Genomic DNA, 21,504 nt, shown 5'->3' on the forward strand with positions numbered 1-21,504 from the left:
ACACCATACACAAAAATAAACTCAAAATGGATTAAAGATCTCAACGTAAGACCAGAAACTATAAAACTCCTAGAGGAGAACATAGGCAAAACACTCTCTGACATACATCACAGCAGGATCCTCTATGACCCACCTCCCAGAATATTGGAAATAAAAGCAAAAATAAACAAATGGGACCTAATTAACCTTAAAAGCTTCTGCACATCAAAGGAAACTATTAGCAAGGTGAAAAGACAGCCTTCAGAATGGGAGAAGATAATAGCAAATGAAGCAACTGACAAACAACTAATCTCGAGAATATACAAGCAACTCCTACAGCTCAACTCCAGAAAAATCAATGACCCAATCAAAAAATGGGCCAAAGAACTAAATAGACATTTCTCCAAAGAAGACATACAGATGGCTAACAAACACATGAAAAGATGCTCAGCATCACTCATTATCAGAGAAATGCAAATCAAAACCACTATGAGGTACCATTTCACGCCAGTCAGAATGGCTGCAATCCAAAAGTCTACAAGTAATAAATGCTGGAGAGGGTGTGGAGAAAAGGGAACCCTCTTACACTGTTGGTGGGAATGCAAACTAGTACAGCCACTATGGAGAACAGTGTGGAGATTCCTTAAAAAACTGGAAATAGACATGCCTTATGATCCAGCAATCCCACTGCTGGGCATACACACTGAAAAAACCAGAAGGGAAAGAGACACGAGTACCCCAATGTTCATCGCAGCACTGTTTATAATAGCCAGGACATGGAAGCAACCTAGATGTCCATCAGCAGATGAATGGATAAGAAAGCTGTGGTACATATACACAATGGAGTATTATTCAGCCATTAAAAAGAATACATTTGAATCAGTTCTAATGAGGTGGATGAAACTGGAGCCTATTATACAGAGTGAAGTAAGCCAGAAAGAAAAACACCAATACAGTATACTAACGCATATATATGGAATTTAGAAAGATGGTAACAATAACCCTGTGTACGAGACAGCAAAAGAGACACTGATGTATAGAACAGTCTTATGGACTCTGTGGGAGAGGGAGAGGGTGGGAAGATTTGGGAGAATGGCATTGAAACATGTAAAATATCATGTATGAAATGAGTTGCCAGTCCAGGTTCGATGCACGATACTGGATGCTTGGGGCTGGTGCACTGGGACGACCCAGAGGGATGGAATGGGGAGGGAGGAGGGAGGAGGGTTCAGGATGGGGAACACATGTAAACCTGTGGCGGATTCATTTTGATATTTGGCAAATCTAATACAGTTATGTAAAGTTTAAAAATAAAATAAAATTAAAAAAAAAAAAATGTGCTCATGATAAGCTGAAGATTGAGTTCTTTAAGCATGTTAGTCTGTTCTTTAAGCATGGATCTTTTCTACAAAGACTGCATTTTCTACCTATAGTCAGTAGCTTGAGGGCCTTCTCTAGATTTTGCTCTGCATTGGTGACATCATAGTGCAAAGCTCGGCCAGCATATTTGCTATATTTCTGAGCTCTAGCAGAGTCCTCTGATGTTAGTTGGATATCTCCCTGGGAAACTGCGGTATAGTGCAGAATCAATGCCTGGAGTAGTCTGTGGAGTAGGCTGGGTAGTTTTACTTGTTAAACCTGTACTGTGAGGAACTTCTGCTGGGATATTAGCTGGAATGCTGGATTGTGGGCACCAAGAGGAATTTGTGTTCCAGTATAGCTGCCTGATGTCATGTTGCTTGGGTCCTAAGGTGAAGATCATTACTGAGGTGGCTGAGTGGGCAGAAAGGTTCCTCCCATATTCTCATTTTTCTTCAACATCAGTATATTCTTCAATCCCACCAGTCCTAAGTCTCTCCATTCTTTAAACAATTATAAATATGTTATCTTTCATGTTGCCTTTCAAACTTCCATACATTTTCATCGGTGAGTTCTCCAACACTGTTTTTGACATCTGTTAAAAGACTTGCAATGTAGTGGGACTTGATCATGTTTTTGTGAAATCACACAGCATAAACTTCATTATCTGTATACAAAACATTTTCAAAGCATAGTTCTCTAAATAGGCAGAGACTGCAGCCATGAAATTAAAAGACACTTGCTCCTTGGGAAAAAAAGCCGTGACATACCAAGACAGCATATTTAAAAAGCACAGACATCACTTTGCTGACAAAGATTCATATAGTCAAAGCTATGTTTTTTCCAGTAATCATGTGTGGATGTGAATTGGACTGTAAAGAAGGCTGAGCAGTGAAGAATTGATGCTATCAAACTGTGGTGCTGAAGAAGACTCTTGAGAGTCCCTTGGACAGCAAGGAGTTTAAGCCGGTCAATTCTAAAGGAAATTAAAAGTACTGTAGTCTGGTAGTGCCTCAAATGTTGGTAACTTTTTTTTTTTATTTACAACTTTTCCAGAATTTGTTTTTGTATTTTAAAGTTTCTCAATTAGATTATTTCTAGTTGCATTTTGAATGCATTGTTCTCAGGGCTGTTTGTGCTAAGAGCTGAAGTTTCCTTATTTTAAAGCTAACTGCCTGAAAGAATATTGTAAAATTTTCCCACATTGTAATACAATGATACATACAAATAAAAATCTGTAATATCAAAAAAAAATAAAGGAAATTAACCCTGAATATTCATTGAAAGGAATGGTGCTGAAGCTGAAGCTCCAATACTTTGGCCACCTGCTGCAAAGAGCCGACTTATTGCAAAAGACCTTGATGCTGGAAAGATTGAAGGCAGGTGGAGAAGAGGACGACAGAGGATGAGATGGTTGCATGGTATCACCAATTCAGTGGACATCAGTTTGAACATACTCCGGGAGATAGTGAAGGACAGGGAAGCCTGGAGTACTGCAGTCCATGGGGTTGCAAAGAGTCAGACACAACTGAGTGAACAGCAACTATTATTTCTTGAGTAACATTCATTATCACCCAACTGTTTAAGAACTTTTAACTGATCCATTAGCTTTGATAAAAATTTACAACATTTAGTTTTTACTATCAATCTTCATTCCAGTTTGCATCACATAGAAAAGACAGTAATAAACCACAAGGTCTTACTTGTCCAGCTTATGAGCCATCCTCAGATGATGCTGTATGCTCCTAAACTGTAGGAGCAGCAGAGCAAATGTGGCCATCTCCACTCCAGGAATCCTATCTGGTCATATTTTTATAAAAATTTTACACTGACCTTAAGTGGGAATTGGAGAAGGCAATGGCACCCCACTCCAGTACTCTTGCCTGGAAAATCCCATGGACGGAGGAGCCTGGAAGGCTGCAGTCCATGGGGTCGCTGAGGGTCGGACACGACTGAGCGACTTCACTTTCACTTTTCACTTTCATGCACTGAAGAAGGAAATGGCAACCCACTCCAGTGTTCTTGCCTGGAGAATCCCAGGGATGGGGGAGCCTGGTGGGCTGCCGTCTATGGGGTCGCACAGAGTCGGACACGACTGAAGTGACTTAGCAGCAAAGTGGGAATGCCCTTAAATAGAGAGCAAAAGCAAAACTATTGATAACTTTTGGTTGGTATTTCTTATCTTGAGACTATTTCATAGTCATGGGTCATGTGCTCAGTATGCACTAAAGCCCAATAATGGACTAATAATTTTCTCTTAAAGGCTGTGTACCTTTCAGCCAGATATTCCTAGAGATGATGAATTAAAAACTCCAACCGATGCCTCTGGCAGTGTCCTTCTGCCTTAAACTCCAATTGGTGAATGGAGAGGTTGCTGATATCTGTTAACTCAAAAGGCAAAATAGATCAGAGAGGCCAAAAAAAGGGGTAGCCTGGGGCTTGTTGAAGGGCTTCCAGGTCATCCTCTTGGCTGTGGCCCCATTGAAAGGAAATGACCTTTTATGTAACCCTGTAAATGGTTGGCATTAAGAATGCAGGCAGGTGAAGAGTTCCATCAGTCCATGGACCTCCTTTTTAATTGTTGGAGTGCAGAGGGTCAGAAGCAGTCTTCTCCCATGGAATGAGACAATGAGACAGCATATCCTGATCATGCCCAGAAATTTCACTCGGGTGCTTGTATGCTTTCTGTAAAAAATGGCCCAGCAAGTTGCCACCTGTGTATTAGCAGGATGTTCAGCCCTTGCTGGGTAGCTCTCTTCTGTGGACTCAATAGAATGATATTATCAGCAGAGTAGAAAGACAAACCCCTCCTCTAGTAGTGGGAGATTTTCCAGGTGATGCATTGCTGACAAATAGGAAATTCAAGTAGCATTGTGGAAAGGTGTGAATGGTGAGTTGTTATTCCACACAAAGATGAACTGATCTGAATCACCCCTGTTTGAAGGAATATGGAAAAGGGCGTTTGTGGCATCAGTTGCTGCCTAACAAGTTCCCATACACTGGACAAGTTTTTGCAGTCATCATGATGTCAGATACTACTGTTGCCAAGGTTGTTCTGTTGATTGAACAACCAGAATCAGTTGAGTAACTGTGAACTCATGATCTGGTATACAAGTCAGCTGAGTTACTGAATAGGAATATAGTCTCAAGGAGACTTTTTCCTGCATTAAGCTTAGAAAAGAGAGCAGTTATTTCTGTTTCTTTACCAGGCAAATTTTTGAGAGACAGGTGTTCAAATTGGATAGGTTCACAATCTTCCTGTGCTCCTCTAACATGGCCTTAACTGCAGTTAAGCAGGGCTTAGAAGAATGTGAGTAGAGTTGCACATAAACAATACAGTGGTACTCTGCTGGAGAGCCCCATGGTGTCCACTAGCTCTTCTGGAGACACATTAGCCTGACGGACAATGTGCCCATGGGACCCTTTGACTCCTGCAAATGATCCAGCCCTGAGCCCTGAAAGAGTCTCCCTAGCACCTCTTAAAGTGTTCCTTCCAGAAAAGAATTTTACTTTAGTGACTACTTTGTTCTCTGCACTAATCTGGCAGAGAAGGCTGCCCGTTTTGACTTGGTCAATTAAGAAAGCAAGCCAAACTGAAAGTAACAAGCTTTTATTCACTTTCTTTAATAGTATAAGCAAGTCTAAATGGAAAGACTTGGAATGTCTTTGGAAACAGCGCCACTATTTAATTTTCCCCACAGAAAGAAAACAGGCAAGGGTCAGATGTATCAATATTGATGGGAGTAGAGGCTGAGGGAAGATGATGTCATATCTGAAGGAGCCCCAAACAAAAGGCTCTTCCTTACTATGGCCCCAATAACCTTGTGAATACTGATGCAGGATGGCTAGGAGTGTAAAAGTCCTGAATACTGAGTAGTAACCCAGAAAACTATCTTCAGATACCCCCAGTAAAGTGGTCTGTAAGAGGCACCTGAGAAGTACAAATATCAGCTGACCCCTTCTCTCCCTTTCATAAGGAGGCCTCTAATAGAGGCAGCTGGTATAGGAATCCATAGTGCATAAGAACATGGTGTGGATGGGCCTTGGTCCTCTACTGCAACTACTTTCAGTGTTTAAAGTTCACTGGATATGCATCAAATTTGGTATGGGGTGGCAAGAGTGAATGTAGACATTCTAGGAATCAGTGAACTAAAATGGACTGGAATGGGTGACTTTTAACTCAGATGACCATTATATCTACTACTGCGGGCAGGAATCCCTTAGAAGAAATGGAGTAGCCATCATGGTCAACAAAAAGTCCAAGATGCAGTACTTGGATGCAATCTCAAAAACAATAGAATGATCTCTGTTCATTTCCAAGACAAACCATTCAATATCACAGTAATCCAAGTCTATGCCCCAACCAGTAATGCTGAAGAAGCTGAAGTTGAATGGTTCTATGAAGACCTACAAGAACTTTTAGATCAGATCAGTTGCTCAGTCATGTCCGACTCTTTGTGACCCCATGAATCGCAGCACACCAGGCCTCCCTGTCCATCACCAACTCCCGGAGTTCACTGAGACTTCCATCGAGTCAGTGATGCCATCCAGCCATCTCATCCTCTGTCGTCCCCTTCTCCTCTTGCCCCCAAGACCTTTTAGAACTAACACCCAAAAAAGATGTCCTTTTCATTATAGGGGACTGGAATGCAAAAGTAGGAAGTCAAGAAACACCTGGAGTAACAGGCAAATTTGGCCTTGGAATAAGGAATGAAGCAGGGCAAAGACTAATAGAGTTTTGCCAACAAACTGCACTGGTCATAACAAACACCCTCTTCCAACAACACAAGAGAAGACTCTATACATGGACATCACCAGATGGTCAACACCGAAATCAGATTGATTATATTCTTTGCAGCCAAAGATGGAGAAGTTCTATACAGTCAGCAAAAACAAGACCAGGAGCTGACTGTGGCTCAGATCATGAACTCCTTATTGCCAAATTCAGACTTAAATTGAAGAAAGTAGGGAAAACCACTAGACCATTCAGGTATGACCTAAATCAAATCCCTTATGATTATACAGTGGGGGTGAGAAATAGATTTAAGGGCCTAGATCTGATAGATAGAGTGCCTGATGAACTATGGAATGAGGTTCGTGACATTGTACAGGAGACAGGGATCAAGACCATCCCCATGGAAAAGAAATGCAAAAAAGCAAAATGGCTGTTTGGGGAGGCCTTACAAATAGCTGTGAAGAGAAGAGAAGTGAAAAGCAAAGGCGAAAAGGAAAGATATAAGCCTCTGAATGCAGAGTTCCAAAGAATAGCAAGAAAAGATAAGAAAGCCTTCTTCAGTGATCAATGCAAAGAAATAGAGGAAAACACCAGAATGGGAAAGACTAGAGATCTCTTCAAGAAAATTAGAGATACCAAGGGAACATTTCATGCAAAGATGGGCTCAATAAAGGACAGAAATGGTATGGACCTGACAGAAGCAGGAGATATTAAGAAGAGATGGCAAGAATACACAGAAGAACTGTACAAAAAAGATCTTCACAATCAAAATAATCACGATGGTGTGATCACTGACCTAGAGCCAGACATCCTGGAATGTGAAGTCAAGAGGGCCTTAGAAAGCATCACTACGAACAAAGCTAGTGGAGGTGATGGCATTCCAGTTGAGCTATTTCAAATCCTGAAAGATGATGCTGTGAAAGTGCTGCACCTCAATATGCCAGCAAATTTGGAAAACTCAGCAGTGGCCACAGGACTGGAAAAGGTCATTTTTCATTCCAATCCCAAAGAAAGGCAATGCCAAAGAATGCTCAAACTACCACACAATTGCACTCATCTCACACGCTAGTAAAGTAATGCTCAAAATTCTCCAAGCCAGGCTTTAGCAATATGTGAACCGTGAACTTCCTGATGTTCAAGCTGGTTTTAGAAAAGGCAGAGGAACCAGAGACCAAATTGCCAACATCTTCTGGATCATGGAAAAAGCAAGAGAGTTCCAGAAAAACATCTATTTCTGCTTTATTGACTATGCCAAAGCCTTTGACTGTGTGGATCACAAGAAACTGGGGAAAATTCTGAAAGAGATGGGAATACCAGACCACCTGATCTGCCTCTTGAGAAATCTGTATGCAGATCAGGAAGCAACAGTTAGAACTGGACATGGAACAACAGACTGGTTCCGAATAGGAAAAGGAGTACGTCAAGGCTGTATATTGTCACCCTGCTTATTTAACTTCTATGCAGAGTACATCATGAGAAATGCTGGACTGGAAGAAGCACAAGCTGGAATCAAGATTGCCGGGAGAAATATCAATAACCTCAGATATGCAGATGACACCACCCTTATGGCAGAAAGTGAAGAGGAACTAAAAAGCCTCTTGATGAAAGTGAAAGTGGAGAGTGAAAAAGTTGGCTTAAAGCTCAACATTCAGAAAACGAAGATCATGGCATCTGGTCCCATCACTTCATGGCAAACAGATGGGGAAACAGTGGAAACAGTGTCAGACTTTATTTATGGGGGCTTCAAAATCACTGCTGATGGTGACTGCAGCCATGGGGCTAGTGCACTGGGACGACCCAGAGGGATGGTATGGGGAGGGAGGAGGGAGGAGGGTTCAGGATGGGGAACACATGTATACCTGTGGCAGATTCATTTTGATATTTGGCAAAACTAATACAATTATGTAAAGTTTAAAAATAAAATAAAATTAAAATAAAAGATGCTTACTCCTTGGAAGGAAAGTTATGACCAACCTAGATAACATATTCAAAAGCAGAGACATTACTTTGCCAACAAAGGTTCGTCTAGTCAAGGCTATGGTTTTTCCAGTAGTCATGTATGGATGTGAGAGTTGGACTGTGAAGAAGGCTGAATGCCGAAGAATTGATGCTTTTGAACTGTGGTGTTGGAGAAGACTCTTGAGAGTCCCTTGGACTGCAAGGAAATCCAACCAGTCCATTCTGGAAGAGATCAGCTCTGGGATTTCTTTGGAAGGAATGATGCTGAAGCTGAAACTCCAGTACTTTGGCCACCTCATGTGAAGAGTTGACTCATTGGAAAAGACTCTGATGCTGGGAGGGATTGGGGGCAGGAGGAGAAGGGGACGACAGAGGATGCGATGGCTGGATGGCATCACTGACTCAATGAACATGAGTCTGGGTGAACTCTGGGAGTTGGTGATGGATTCATGGGGTCACGAAGAGTTGGACACATCTGAGCGACTGAACTGAACTGAACTGAGAAGTATTCCCCCATGAGAACTGTCAGGTGGATACTTTGTAATTATCTGTGGTTGGACCTGCAAAATCAAACATAGGATTTTGACCTAGAGTTGAACTCATGTATACACATATATGTACATATACATGCACATAAACATACATATATTCATACACCTATACTGAGTGTCCTTTGTTTGTTGGTAGAGACTGAAATAAGATTGACATTTTGGAGTGCTTTGAAAAAACCTTGGCCTGCTTTGTATTTTGTGGGGATAGAGAAGGGAAAAACCTCAGTTCCTTGAAGCTTGGAATGAGACAATGTACCTCTTTCCACTTTGCCCCTAGGGATTTCAGTTGGATACTAGGTCCTTGTACCATCTTTACATTAATGACTCAGATGTGGTCACATGTGGGTCATCATGGAATCTAGTCCTTGTTGGGTAGTACACTTGTTTGGGTCCAGTGGAGAATGCCATCCATAGAATGGAAAGTGAAAAAGTAAAAGTGAAGTCACTCAGTCGTGTCCAACTCTCTGCGACCCCATGGACTGTAGCCTACCAAGCTCCTCCATCCATGGGATTTTTTGGGCAAGAGTACTGGAGTGGGTTGCCATTTCCTTCCCCAGAGGATCTTCCCAACCCAGAGATTAAGCCCAAGTCTCCCGCATTGTAGGCAGAGGCTTTACCATCTGAGCCACTAGGTAAGTCCAATATAGTGGAAGGTTAGTACTTGATCTTGGAGCAAGGCTTTTTCTAGATCATGGGCTTGTGGAAGGACATGAAGGTATATCACAACCCATTCCACATAAGGCAAACCAATCCTGGTCATTAGTGTGAACAGGAATGTTTAAAAGGGGGGCATTTGTGATATCAGTTGCTGCATACTTACTTCACTCTACTTGGGCAGTAAATCTCTATGAAGGTCACAGGAGCATGAAACGCCAGTGTCCAGAGCTATACTGTGGCATTGAGCCAACAATAATCAGTCAAGTCTCTAGGCATCCCAAGGCCTTACACACAGACTGAAAGTGTGTATAAATGGGGAAATAACTTGGTGGAGAACTTTAGTTTCATTAAGCTCAGCAATAAGCACAGTGAACTGTTTTTGGATGGTAAAGGTGCTAGACACTGGTAGTCTGGTTGTTGTTTTTCATTTGCTAAGTTGTCTCCCACTCTTTGGGACCCTATGAACTGCAGCATAACAGCCTTCCCTGTCCTTCACTATCTCCCAGAGTTAACTCAAACTCATGCCCATTGAGTCAGTGATGCCATTCAACCATCTCATCCTCTGCCACCCCTTCTCCTCTTGCCCAAAAATAGTTTTCCAGATGCCCTATTAAAATGAACCAAAATGCAGTAGGTCCCATCAGATCTTAATGGTAGAAGTGAGTGAGATGCTGTAGAAAATACATCTGTGCCAATAATACTTTCAGTAATGCAAGCCATAACAATGGAAAATTTTAGTGGCATGTAAGGATACGCCTATAGTTGAATTTGGATAACGATTCCATTTGGTGAGCTCAGACCAAAAACCAGTGAGCATTATCTGTTTCCTCCTCATTGTAGTGTCTGTGGTCATGGAGATCTTAGTCATATGTACATCAGTATCCAAAAGGCCCAGATATGAAATTCTCACCTATCTCTCTACTGAACTGAGACTTTATCACATATCCTCATGTCACAACTGGGAAGTTAAGGAGCTTTGTTGTGTTCAGTCGCTAAGTCATGTCTGACTCTTTGTGACCCCATGGACTGCAGCACACCAGGCTTCCCTGCCCTTCACTATTTCCCTGAGTTTGCTCAAACTCATGTCCGTTGAGTCGGTGATGCCATCCAAACATTTCATTCTCTGTCGCCCACTTCTCTTTCTGTCCCCGCTTCTCTTCCTGCCCTCAGTCTTTCCCAGAATCAGGGTCTTTTCCAATGAGTCGACTCTTCACATCAGATGGCCATAGTATTGGAGCTTCAGCTTCAACACCAGTCCTTCCAATGAATATTCAGGACAGATTTCCTTTAGGATTGGCTGGTTTGATCTCCTTGCTGTCCAAGGGACTCTCAAGGGTCTTCTCCAGCACCACAGTTTGAAATCATCAATTCTTCATTGCTCAGCCTTCATTATGGTCCAACTCTCACATCTGTACATGACTACTGAAAAAACCATAACTTTGACTGTACGGACCTTGGCCTAACCGTAATTCTTGTTTGTATAGAATACTGAGAAATTGCGTAAAAGAAGTAGGGGTGGGGTGTGTTTCAGATTCACCTCAAGATTCAATGGGAAATGCAAAAGAAGAGCACTTGTGTTAGTCATAGATGTCATCATCATTTGAACTCTAGAGTTTCTGGGTTTTGGGTCACCTATGGACCACTACCTACCACTACCTTGGTGGACAGCCCTTCAGTGTTCTCCTTGAGATCCCACGGTTAAGTAACTAGACCCAGAGATTTCCTTGAGAAACCACTTAATCAGATCATCCATATGTGGGTTCTTGATTACCATTTTTAGAACACTTTCTTCACTGGCTAAACGATATCTGTCTGTGATTGGTTCATCTTTTCCCTGAAATTTGCCACTAAATATCTGGATTGTCTTGTGAACCAACTGATAACCTTATAAGGAGGCTTAATATAGCTAGGAAACCAGCACGGGTTGCACAAATGACACTGGTAATCTGAGTCTGGTTACCAGTCACATCATCTACTCTTCTTTATGTTCATTGTTGAACCAAAAGACCATCAGATGCTTATGAGGCATCACCTTCTTAAGTGTTAGTATACTCATCATAAGTGGGCCAAACTTAAGAAACAAGCTGGGGAGGGAGAGAGGGAATCAAGTGTTCACATCATTGTCGTCCCTCTTTCTTGGGCAGAGTGGTCACTGTCAAAGCACTCAGAATGAAGGAGTCTGTCGTGACACACCCCCTCACCAAGTCTCAGAAATTACCTCCTGAGGAGAAGTATCCCAGTCTGACTGGTCTCCTCAGGTCACTGGCAAAATGATCTTGAGAGCTTTAGATACTTTTTCATTAAAAATGAGTCTCAAAAATTCGCTATATTGTAGGCTATCTACCAGTGCCAGGGACAAACAGCACTAACAGTAGTCATCAAGTGTAATTCAGTGAGCATGGTCTGCAGTGTCTTTGGTAACAAACTGTTTTGTTTTCTGATTTACCTTATGTTTCATTTTGTAAAGGTAACTGCCAATTTTTTTGGTTTTCTTTTGTTCTGTCCTAAAATACAGTGTATTGGATATCCTTAGTTTTTTATTTCACTTGACTTTATATACTGGGAATACCTCCATGTTAGTTTATGATGTCTTTTTCATTTCCTTTACAGTTGTGTGCACAGTTGTTTGGACCATACTGTATACCATAGTTGATAATACCATCAGATCAGATCAGTCACTCAGTCATGTCCGACTCTTTGCGACCCCATGAATCTCAGCACGCCAGGCCTCCTTGTCCATCACCAACTCCCAGAGTTCACTCAGACTCACGTCCATTGAGTCAGTGATGCCATCCAGCCATCTCATCCTCTGTCGTCCCCTTCTCCTCCTGCCCCCAATCCCTCCCAGCATCAGAGTCTTTTCCAATGAGTCAACTCTTCGCATCAGGTGGCCAAAGTACTGGAGTTTCAGCCTCAGCATCATTCCTTCCAAAGAAATCCCAGGGCTGATCTCCTTCAAAATGGACTGGTTGGATCTCCTTGCAGTCCAAGGGACTCTCAAGAGTCTTCTCCAACACCACAGTTCAAAAGCATCAATTCTTCGGCATTCAGCCTTCTTCACAGTCCAACTCTCACATCCATACATGACCACAGGAAAAACCATAGTTTATAGTATATACTTTGGTTTATTGGTGAACCAGTTTGCACGTATACATGATTTTGAGTATTTTGTAATTGCAAATATGCTGTGATGAATAATCTTGTGCATATACCATTTTGTGGTTTGGTTTATGACTATGTTTTAACCTATAGTGTTAAGGAAACTGGAGACCTAATCAGAACATATTTGAAACCTATGAATATGAATGAAATAATGAGACAGTTTCAGTATACATCATTAAGACTGTTCTTACCATTTTCATATCAGTCCAGTATTATAATAATTTACTATAGTTTTTTTAGTTTTTTTAAAATATGAGAAAATGTTAACATACATTTGTAATTTGAAAGTATAGAATCAAACAGTGTATCTATTTTTCCATTTATTGGAGTAAATATCTCTGTTTATATAGCTAGTGATAAAGTCCCAGATGAAAATCCTGTGCTTGAGCAAGAGTCAATGTCAGAAACTCAACTGGAAGTAAAGAAACAAAGACCTTCTAAAGAAAGAAGACTCCGCTGTAAGTATAATAATTATAGATAATGTTAACTTATTTTTAATTAAACTCATCAGATTATTTCTCTTTGGCTCATGAGTATGTATTTGAAATATGCTGTATAGAAGACTTAATGTGTGAATTCTCTAAGATAACTAGAGAACAAAGGCAAAATTATTCATATCTCTTGTTTGGTATTTCTGATTTTGTGGTCATAGGTCAATCACTCAGCATCTACCAAGGCCCTATAATAGACCAGTAAATGTCTCTCAAAGGATGTTTACCTTTCAGCTGACTCTTAGAGATGTGCATTTGAAAGCCTAAAGGGGTGCCTCTGACCTATTTCAGTGGTCTTCTGCCACAGCCTCCAACTGGTAAACAGAAATGCTGCTGAATTCTGTAACTCAAAGAACAAATAGGGATTAGAAGGGTGCCAGGGAAGGGCAGCCTGATGACCTGTTGGAGGGCCTCCATGGCATCCTCTTAGTCATGACCCCATGGAAAGGAAGTGGCCTTTCTATTTACCCTATAGATGAGTGTCATCACAGACTATACATAAGGAATGTGAGAATGTAATCTCTTAGTTGTCCCACCAGTCTCTGGGCCTTCTCTTCATTTGTGGAAATAGAGAGGACCAAAGCTTGGCACTGTTTTCTGGAATGAGATATCTTGCCCCTTACAGATCATGCTCAGGAATTTTATTAAGAGTGCCAGGTAACTACCTTGTTCATAATAATGGCTCCACAGAGTTGCCATATGTCGGTCTGTGGGGCATCCATCCAGTCTTTGTCTAGTAGTGCCCATGTTGGACCCAAAGACAATGTCATCAATAAAGTGGAAGTCTGTTGCACCCTTTGATGGTGGAGCATTTTCATATCATCACTTTTGCATTAATGACAGATATTCAGAGAATTTTGTTAGCCTTGTGGAAGTATGGTAGTTCCTCTCAGGAATACATAGCAGGGTTTCACACTGACAGTTAACCTATACTAATGATATGTATATCAGTGGGGCCAAAACAATGGAAATTTGTAGTGATTTAAAGGGACACACCTATTGTTGGATCTGGTAAGGATCCCACTGGTAATGGCCTCAGACCCAATGGCCTGGGGTGCTTACCCAGATCTCTCTCCCTTATGTGGTGAACATTGTGTGTTTCTCCATCATTCTGGTGTCAGAAGTTGAGATGATAGTCATATAACCACTGTATCCAAAAGACCCAGGAAATATACTGAACTCTGTCCTCATGTTCCCACTGTGGACATAGGGACTTGGTCTAACTCATAGTCTTGTGCATTTTTGAAAGCAAAGTGTTCTTTTTTTCTTTTCTTTCTTTAAGACATTTATTTATTTTTGGCTTCGCTGAATCTTCCTTGCTTTGAGTGGGCTTTCTCCAGTTGCAGTGAGTAGGGCCTACTATTTGTTGCAATGCTCGGGCTTATCATTGCAGTGGCTACTCTTGTTGTGGACCACAGGCCCTAGGCACATGGGTTCAGTAGTTGCAGCATGCAGGCTCAGTCATTTCAGCTCACCAGATTTAGAGCTCAGGCTCAGTAGCTGTGGTGCATGGGCTCAGTTGCTCCACGGCATGTGGAATCTTCCAGGACCAGGGATCGATCTTGTGTCCCCTGTATTGGCACTCATCCACTGTGCCACCAAGGAAGTCCAAGAGAGTTCTTGATAGAAGTTGGTGGGCTCTCAGAATACTCATGTCAAAATTCAGTGGAAAGCACTGAGCAGTGATACCTGTATTAGTTGTAGGAGTCATCTCTAGGTGGACACTAGTTCAGCTTCCTTCTAGGCATCCAGTGGGTCTTCAGTTCCTTGGTAGTAATCCCATCAGCCTATCTCTCTGATATCTCATATTGGATATTCACTGGTAGATCTCTTCAGGGGATCCAGGCCTAGATTGTTCAGGAATAGGTTACTGATTACCACTTTCACATTGTTTTTACTGTTGGTCAGTCACTGCTACATTGGCAGTAGGTGCTATTCCGTGTCCAACAATCTGTCAGTCAATATCTAGATTGTATAGTTCCTAATAACCTGACCTTATGAGGAGGCTTATTTGAGCTCAATAGTTATCTAGCAAGGGTGGCATGAATGAATCAAGAAATCCAAATCTGGTTAAATATCTCACTGTCCTCAGTGTAGACTCTGGGACCACCAGTGTGGCACAAAGGGATACTATCATTTCTGCAGTGATGATCCAAACATGTTTTTCAGTGGTAGAGAACTCATCACAGGTTGGTCATTCTGTCAGATCCAAAATAATTCCCTAGTGATGAAGGAGAGAGTTTCAAATGTATGCCCTTTTTATTCCCCACTTTTCTTCCACCTCCTCAGCCAACATGACTACTGTCAAGGCTCTCTAAAGAAGGTATTTTGTACCTTCTGCACAGTGTGTGTGTGCCCCTCTCCTTCACTAAGTTTAACAAGATTAATACCTTTAGTATGAAGGCAAACTACCAGGTTTCTTTTCTTTTGCCACTGGGAACAGTGATCCTATGGCTCTCTCTCTCTCTCTCTTTTTTTTTTTTTTTTTCGTTAAAACATACATCTCAGTAGCTCATTGTCAGTCCCAGGAGCAAATTTAGAGCTAACAGTAGTTAGTGTGTACAGCTAGACATGCAGGGTTTCCCACAGCTTTACATCCCATTGCTAGTGGACCATAAGCAGCTGCTGCTGCTGCTAAGTCACTTCAGTCGTGTCCGACTCTGTGCGACCCCATAGATGGCAGCCTGCCAGGCTCCTCCATCCCTGGGATTCTCCAGGCAAGAATACTGGAGTGGGTTGCCATTTCCTTCTTCAATGCATGAAAGTGAAAAGTGAAAGTGAAGTCGCTCAGTCGTGTCCGACCCTCAGCGACCCCATGGACTGCAGCCTTCCAGGCTCCTCCATCCATGGGATTTTCCAGGCAAGAGTACTGGAGTGGGGTGCCATTGCCTTCTCCAGGACCATAAGCAGTAGCGCACAAATTGCTGCCCTAGCTTTCTCAGAGCCCCTCTGGTGAATCTAATTTGATTGACCCAGCAGGTGTCTTGGCTAATGAATCAAGGTCTAGAGAAAAGATCCTGTTCTCCCTCAGAACTGAAAAGCTTAAAGAAATATAATTGCACTTTCCTAAGGCACCCTGTGTGGTTGCTAGCCCTGTCCAAAGCACACTGGCCTGGCTGTCACAGTGCCCCAGGGTCCGTTCAGACTCTTGCTAATGCTCCTGTGGTACCCTCCCCCACCTCACCCCAGAAGGTCCCACAGCTTTACTAAGCACATCTCAAAGTGTGCCATCCCGAAGTGTGCCTTCTGAAAGGCTTTGAGCTTCATTTACCTTGCTTGCTGTCTGAGAGAGAGAGACCAGTTTTTGAGTTGGCCAATTAAAATAGCAAGCCAAACTAAAAGTAACAAACGTTTACTCACTTACTGCAATAGTTCAAGCAGGAAAGGGCCCAAGCTATAGCCATGTTCTGTTTCCCCACTTGGAGCAGCTATAGGTGAGGGTTAGATGTATTAATACCAGTGCAAACTTGGTATGAGATGTAGAAGAGTATCATCTCACAGCTGAAGGAGCTCCAGACAAAAGACTCTTGGTAATTTATGGATCCTCTGAAACATCTTGAATACTGAATCGTAACTGAGAAAAGTTTCTTCAGTCCCTCCTCACCCATCTCGCATAAGGTAATGCCGTCAGTGGCAGTGCTGGAATAGTACAATGCCCTAATCAAGTCCACCCCTACCACCGCCACACTGAGGCTTCCAGTTGATGGTGACTGAGCTAAGAATGCAGTGTGCTTAAGTGAGTGGTGGGAAGGGAGGGCTGTGTCCATGACTGCAGCTTCTCCAGTGGCCGCAGTGCACTGGCTGTGCATCAAGTCTCTGTGAGTTAAACTTCTTTTCCCCATGGTACGTGCTGCATGTGTGCCAAGCTGCTTCAGTTGCGTCTGACTCTTTGTGACCTCATGGACTGTAGCCTGCCAGGCTCCTCTGTCCAGGGAATTCCCCAGGCAAGAATCCTGGAGTGGGTTTCCATGCCCTCCTCCACAGAATCTTCCCAATCCAGGGATTGAACCTGTATCCCTTTTGTCTCCTGCATTGGCAAGAGGATTTTTTCCCACTAGCGCCACCTGGGAAGCCCCAAAGTTAACTCCAGGTAATGCCGTTATAGTTGTCTGATTCTGCCTGAAAGATCACATGTAAGATCTAGACTGGAGTCAGGTTTCTTAAGTATGTTCACATTTTTATATATGTATTTACACATACGTACATATTTTATACATGTACATTAGCATGTATACCTATATATGTGTATATAAACCTGCATAGACATGTTTAGAATTCATGATAAATCTTGGAAATCTTCAATTCTGCTTCACCCCCTCAGGACTTGTTCTGCCTTCTTTCATTTCATATGTGTATTTCCTTTCTAAGGGGCTTCCCTGATAGCTCAGTGGGTAAAGAATCCTCCTGCAGTGCAGGAGACACAGGAAATGCAGGTTTCATCCCTGGCTCACGAAGATCCCCTGGAGAAGGAAATGACAACTCACTCCAGTATTCTTGCCTGAAAAATCCTTTGGGCAGAGGAGCCTGAGGGGCTACAGTCCAAAGAGTCATAAAGAGTCAGACACAACTGAATGACTTAGCACACATGCACACACTCTGCGACTGTTCTCTCTAAATAACACATTTACTCATTTGTTAGACTTTGAAAATTATTTTGAAATTGTTTTGCCTATTCATATGGAAAAAAAAGCCTACTGGAAATATTTTGTTATATATTGTCAATCTCTCCACTCTTCTGCCCATGAATGAGGGTATATGTCAAATATTGTATTGATGAGTTACTTGCATTAGTACTTGTTTTTTTCAGTAGGTTAATTTCTCTAAGTTTGCTTTCAGTTTTAGTTTCTCTTTTTTGTTTTAATTTTATTTTTGAAACATGTGGAACCTGAACTTGCTTCCAAAAGTAAATACTATGCAAAAAGATATACTTAAAGGAGTACCATTTCTTCCTCAGTTTGCTCCCTTGCATCCTGTAGGTAACCAGTTACATTTTTTTCTATCTCACTTGTGTGTCATTTTGTAAAGGTAACTATCTCTCTAATTCTCTCCCTTCCTCTTTCTTATTTATTTCCTTTTTCCCCCATCTTCCTTATCTGAAAGGTACCATACATTTCTCCTTTTGTTTTTTTTTTTCCCTCTCTTAATATTATCTCCTTGAAATCCCTCCAAGTCAGTTTATAGAGATTCATTTGATTCCTTTTACATCTTTACATACATCTGAGAGTACCATATTATTTAGCATAATTTACAAAGTTTATAGAATTTCCCTGATAGCTCAGTTGGTAAATAATCTGCCTGCAATGCAGGAGACCCTGGTTTGATTCCTGGGTTGGGAAGATTCCTTGGAGAAGGGGAAGGCTACCCACTCCAGTATTCTGACCTGGAGAATTCCATGGACTGTATAGTCCATGGGGTCACAAAGAGTCAGACATGACTGAATGACTTTCACATCACTTCACAAAGTTTATAGTACATAGATTGTTTATCCAATTTCCCATGCATGAACATTTATATGCAGTTACAAACAATACTTTAATTAGCAAATGGTACACATGTTTTGTTGGTCTCTGAAGTCTATGTCAATCTATAAAATATAAATAACCTAAGAGAAACAGAGACAAATACAAACTATATATAATGCCTGGAAATATTTATAAGATAATGAGAAAGATTCAAAACACATCTATTAAAACTCCTCTCACAGTGTTATCAGATCTAGCATTATGGTAACTTCACTATAACATCAGAAAAATTAGAATATTTCTCTTTGCTTATTATGAATTTGATATGTAGAGATTTCATAGTAGATGTATTTTTCTTTTCAGTGGGCTAACTATATCTCTCTTGTAGCTCATGAAAAAATATCAGATGCAAATCTTATGCATGACCATCAAGAATCAATGTCAAAAAGCCAAATGACGGTAAAGCAACAAAAAGAGAAAAAACACAGTAAGTATACTAATTACAGATAACTTTAAATTATTTAAAATTAATTACAGCCAAAGATCTTATTCTTTGCTTCATAAATTGTGTGTGTATACATATATATAGTAGATATTTTATACTTTGACCTAATGTATAAATATCCTAAGATAACTAGAGGATAAAAACTAAAGTTGTGAAATACTTGGTCAATATTTCTGATTGTAGTATTTTTCTTAGTCATGGGTCATGCACTCAGTATCCACCAAACCAATAAAAGGCACATAATTGTCTTCAAGAGGTATGTACCTTTCACCCTACTCCAGGAAGTTAGATATAGAGAGTCCCAGATTAATCCCGTCCTGTGGAATTGCCATCTTCCAAAGACTAACTGATGAACAGAGAAGTGCTGAGAATTTTATCTCAAAATCAGACCAGAAGTTTCAAGGGAAAATGTGACTGGGAACGTTTTTTTGTTTGCCTCCTGACCGTCCTATTAGTTGAGATCCTTTCTTATGCAAGTATATTTTCTGGAACTTAGTAGATGGTTGCAATCAGGGCCCCTGAGGGAATATAAGAGTGCCAGTAGCAGAATAGTTCCACAGAGTTTTGTGGGGCTCTCATTTGTTGTGACTGACAGGACAAATTTTGGAAGATATCTCTAGAATAATGTGTATTGCCCTTTCCCACAAGGTCCTTGTCCATGCTTCTGTTAATGACCCTGCTATGCCGCTAATCATGGTCAACATAGCATCTGGCCTTGTGGGATGATACACATGCCAGGATGCACCAGAAGGATGAGGATGTCAACAATAGTGTGGAAGCCCAGTGCCCCATCTGGGAATGGGACTTCTTCCTGCACTTGGCCTTATGCAAGGACATTAAAGGTGTACTGCAACCTTTTAAGCAAAAAGCAAACTGATCATATCATCTGTGTGGACAGAGACATTGAAGGAGCATTTGCAACATGAATTCCTTCATACCTAATTCCCTCAGCTGGGGCAAGAGCCTCTAGGACAGTCACAATGTCAGGTAAGGCCAGGGTCCTGATCTGTACCACAGCACTGAGCTCTAGTACAGTAGTTCTGTAGTCCAGTCCAGGCATGCAAGACTCTTTGCAAAGGTTTACTTAGTTAAACTGAATGGAGAAATAATCTCACAGAGACATTTGCCTTACTGAAAGTCAGCAAAGATGGCTAGCATTTGTTTATCCTTTGCTTAGTAGTTGATCTGGAGACATGTCTCTAGGCACTGGTAGTCTGGTAGGTTTGCATTCTTCCATGTGCCCCACTGAAATGCTCCTGAGTACAGCAGTGCTCATCATGGCTTGGGGCTTATGTGAGTTCGAGTTCACATAGAAAATACATCTGTACTAATGATATATTCCAGAGAAGGCAATGGCACCCCACTCCAGTACTCTTGCCTGGAAAATCCCATGGACGGAGGAGCCTGGAAGGCTGCAGTCCATGGGGTCACTGAGGGTCGGACACGACTGAGAGACTTCACTTTCACTTTTCACTTTCATGCATTGGAGAAGGAAATGGCAACCCACTCCAGTGTTCTTGCCTGGAGAATCCCAGGGACGGGGGAGCCTGGTGGGCTGCCGTCTATGGGGTCAGAAAGAGTCGGACACGACCGAAGTGACTTAGCAGCAATGATATATTCAGGGTTTCCCAGGTGGCACAAATGGTAAAGAACCTGTCTGACAATGCAGGAGAGCCAAGATCTGCAGATTTATTTCCTGGATTGGGAAGATCCCGGGAGGAGGGCATGGGAACCCACTCCAGTATTCTTGCCTAGAGAATGCCACAGACAGAGGAGCCTGGCAGGCTACAGTCCATGGGGTTGCAAAGAGTCAGATATGACTGAAGCAATTTAGCATGCATGCAATTATGTATTCAGCAGTGGGAGCTATGAAATAGAAGTTTATGATGTCTAAAAGCACCCACACCATGGTCAGGTTTAAGTAAGGGTCAAAATGCATTACTTGTGTTCCTCTCATCCTGGTGTCAGAGTTGTGAAGATAACAGTCCTTGGTAAACTAGAAGCCAGTCTTGGGGACTAGAATCTCTAATCTTGCTTATTTGGAAAAGCCAAGTATTCTGGGTAAAAATAGAGTTGTCAGATTCATCTTAAGGTCACTGTGGAGAGCACGTTATTAGTAATAAGTTCATCACCATTTTGAGTCTCATGGGGCTGTGTTGGCCACCATGGCTCACTTCCTGGCACAAGATGTGTGCTGGAGAGTCCATCCATCCCTTCCTTGACCCTCCATTGCTGGGGAACTAGACAGGGTTTCCAGTGGCAAGGAGCTCACCATGTGTGGGCAGAAGTTTTCAGAAACCAAATGTCAGCCAGAAGAGGAAGGAGATTGTCTCAGGTGTTTGTGTCTTTTCTTCCTCATCCCCTCCCTTGTCCTCCTTGGACACAGTGGCCCCTGTCAGGAAACTCAGAACCAGGGGTTCTGTTGAGACACAGCCAGCAAGGTGTCTGTTTCCCTCACTAAATTAACAGTTCTAATGAGGTGGATGAAACTGGAGCCTATTATACAGAGTGAAGTAAGCCAGAAAGAAAAACACCAATACAGTATACTAACGCATATATATAGAATTTAGAAAGATGGTAACAATAACCCTGTGTATGAGACAGCAAAAGAGACACTGATGTATAGAACAGTCTTATGGACTCC

At 41.9% G+C, this 21,504-nt stretch overlaps 1 protein-coding gene and 1 pseudogene across 2 annotated transcripts in view; one reads left to right on the forward strand and one right to left on the reverse strand.

The window, feature by feature from the left end:
- The window catches only part of CCDC7 (coiled-coil domain containing 7), a 263,556-nt gene that overhangs the window by 108,822 nt on the left and 133,230 nt on the right, over nt 1-21,504 (forward strand). For both annotated transcript variants that reach the window (XM_044928180.2, XM_044928181.2), the window contains 2 exons: nt 12,753-12,860; nt 18,744-18,842. In XM_044928180.2, the coding sequence (XP_044784115.2) occupies nt 12,753-12,860; nt 18,744-18,842 (207 nt within the window). The remainder of the gene's footprint in view (nt 1-12,752; nt 12,861-18,743; nt 18,843-21,504) is intronic.
- Nucleotides 1,321-3,118, reverse strand: LOC112578848 (annotated as a pseudogene).

Source organism: Bubalus bubalis, chromosome 14 (assembly GCF_019923935.1).
Source record: "Bubalus bubalis isolate 160015118507 breed Murrah chromosome 14, NDDB_SH_1, whole genome shotgun sequence".
NCBI lineage: Eukaryota > Metazoa > Chordata > Mammalia > Artiodactyla > Bovidae > Bubalus > Bubalus bubalis.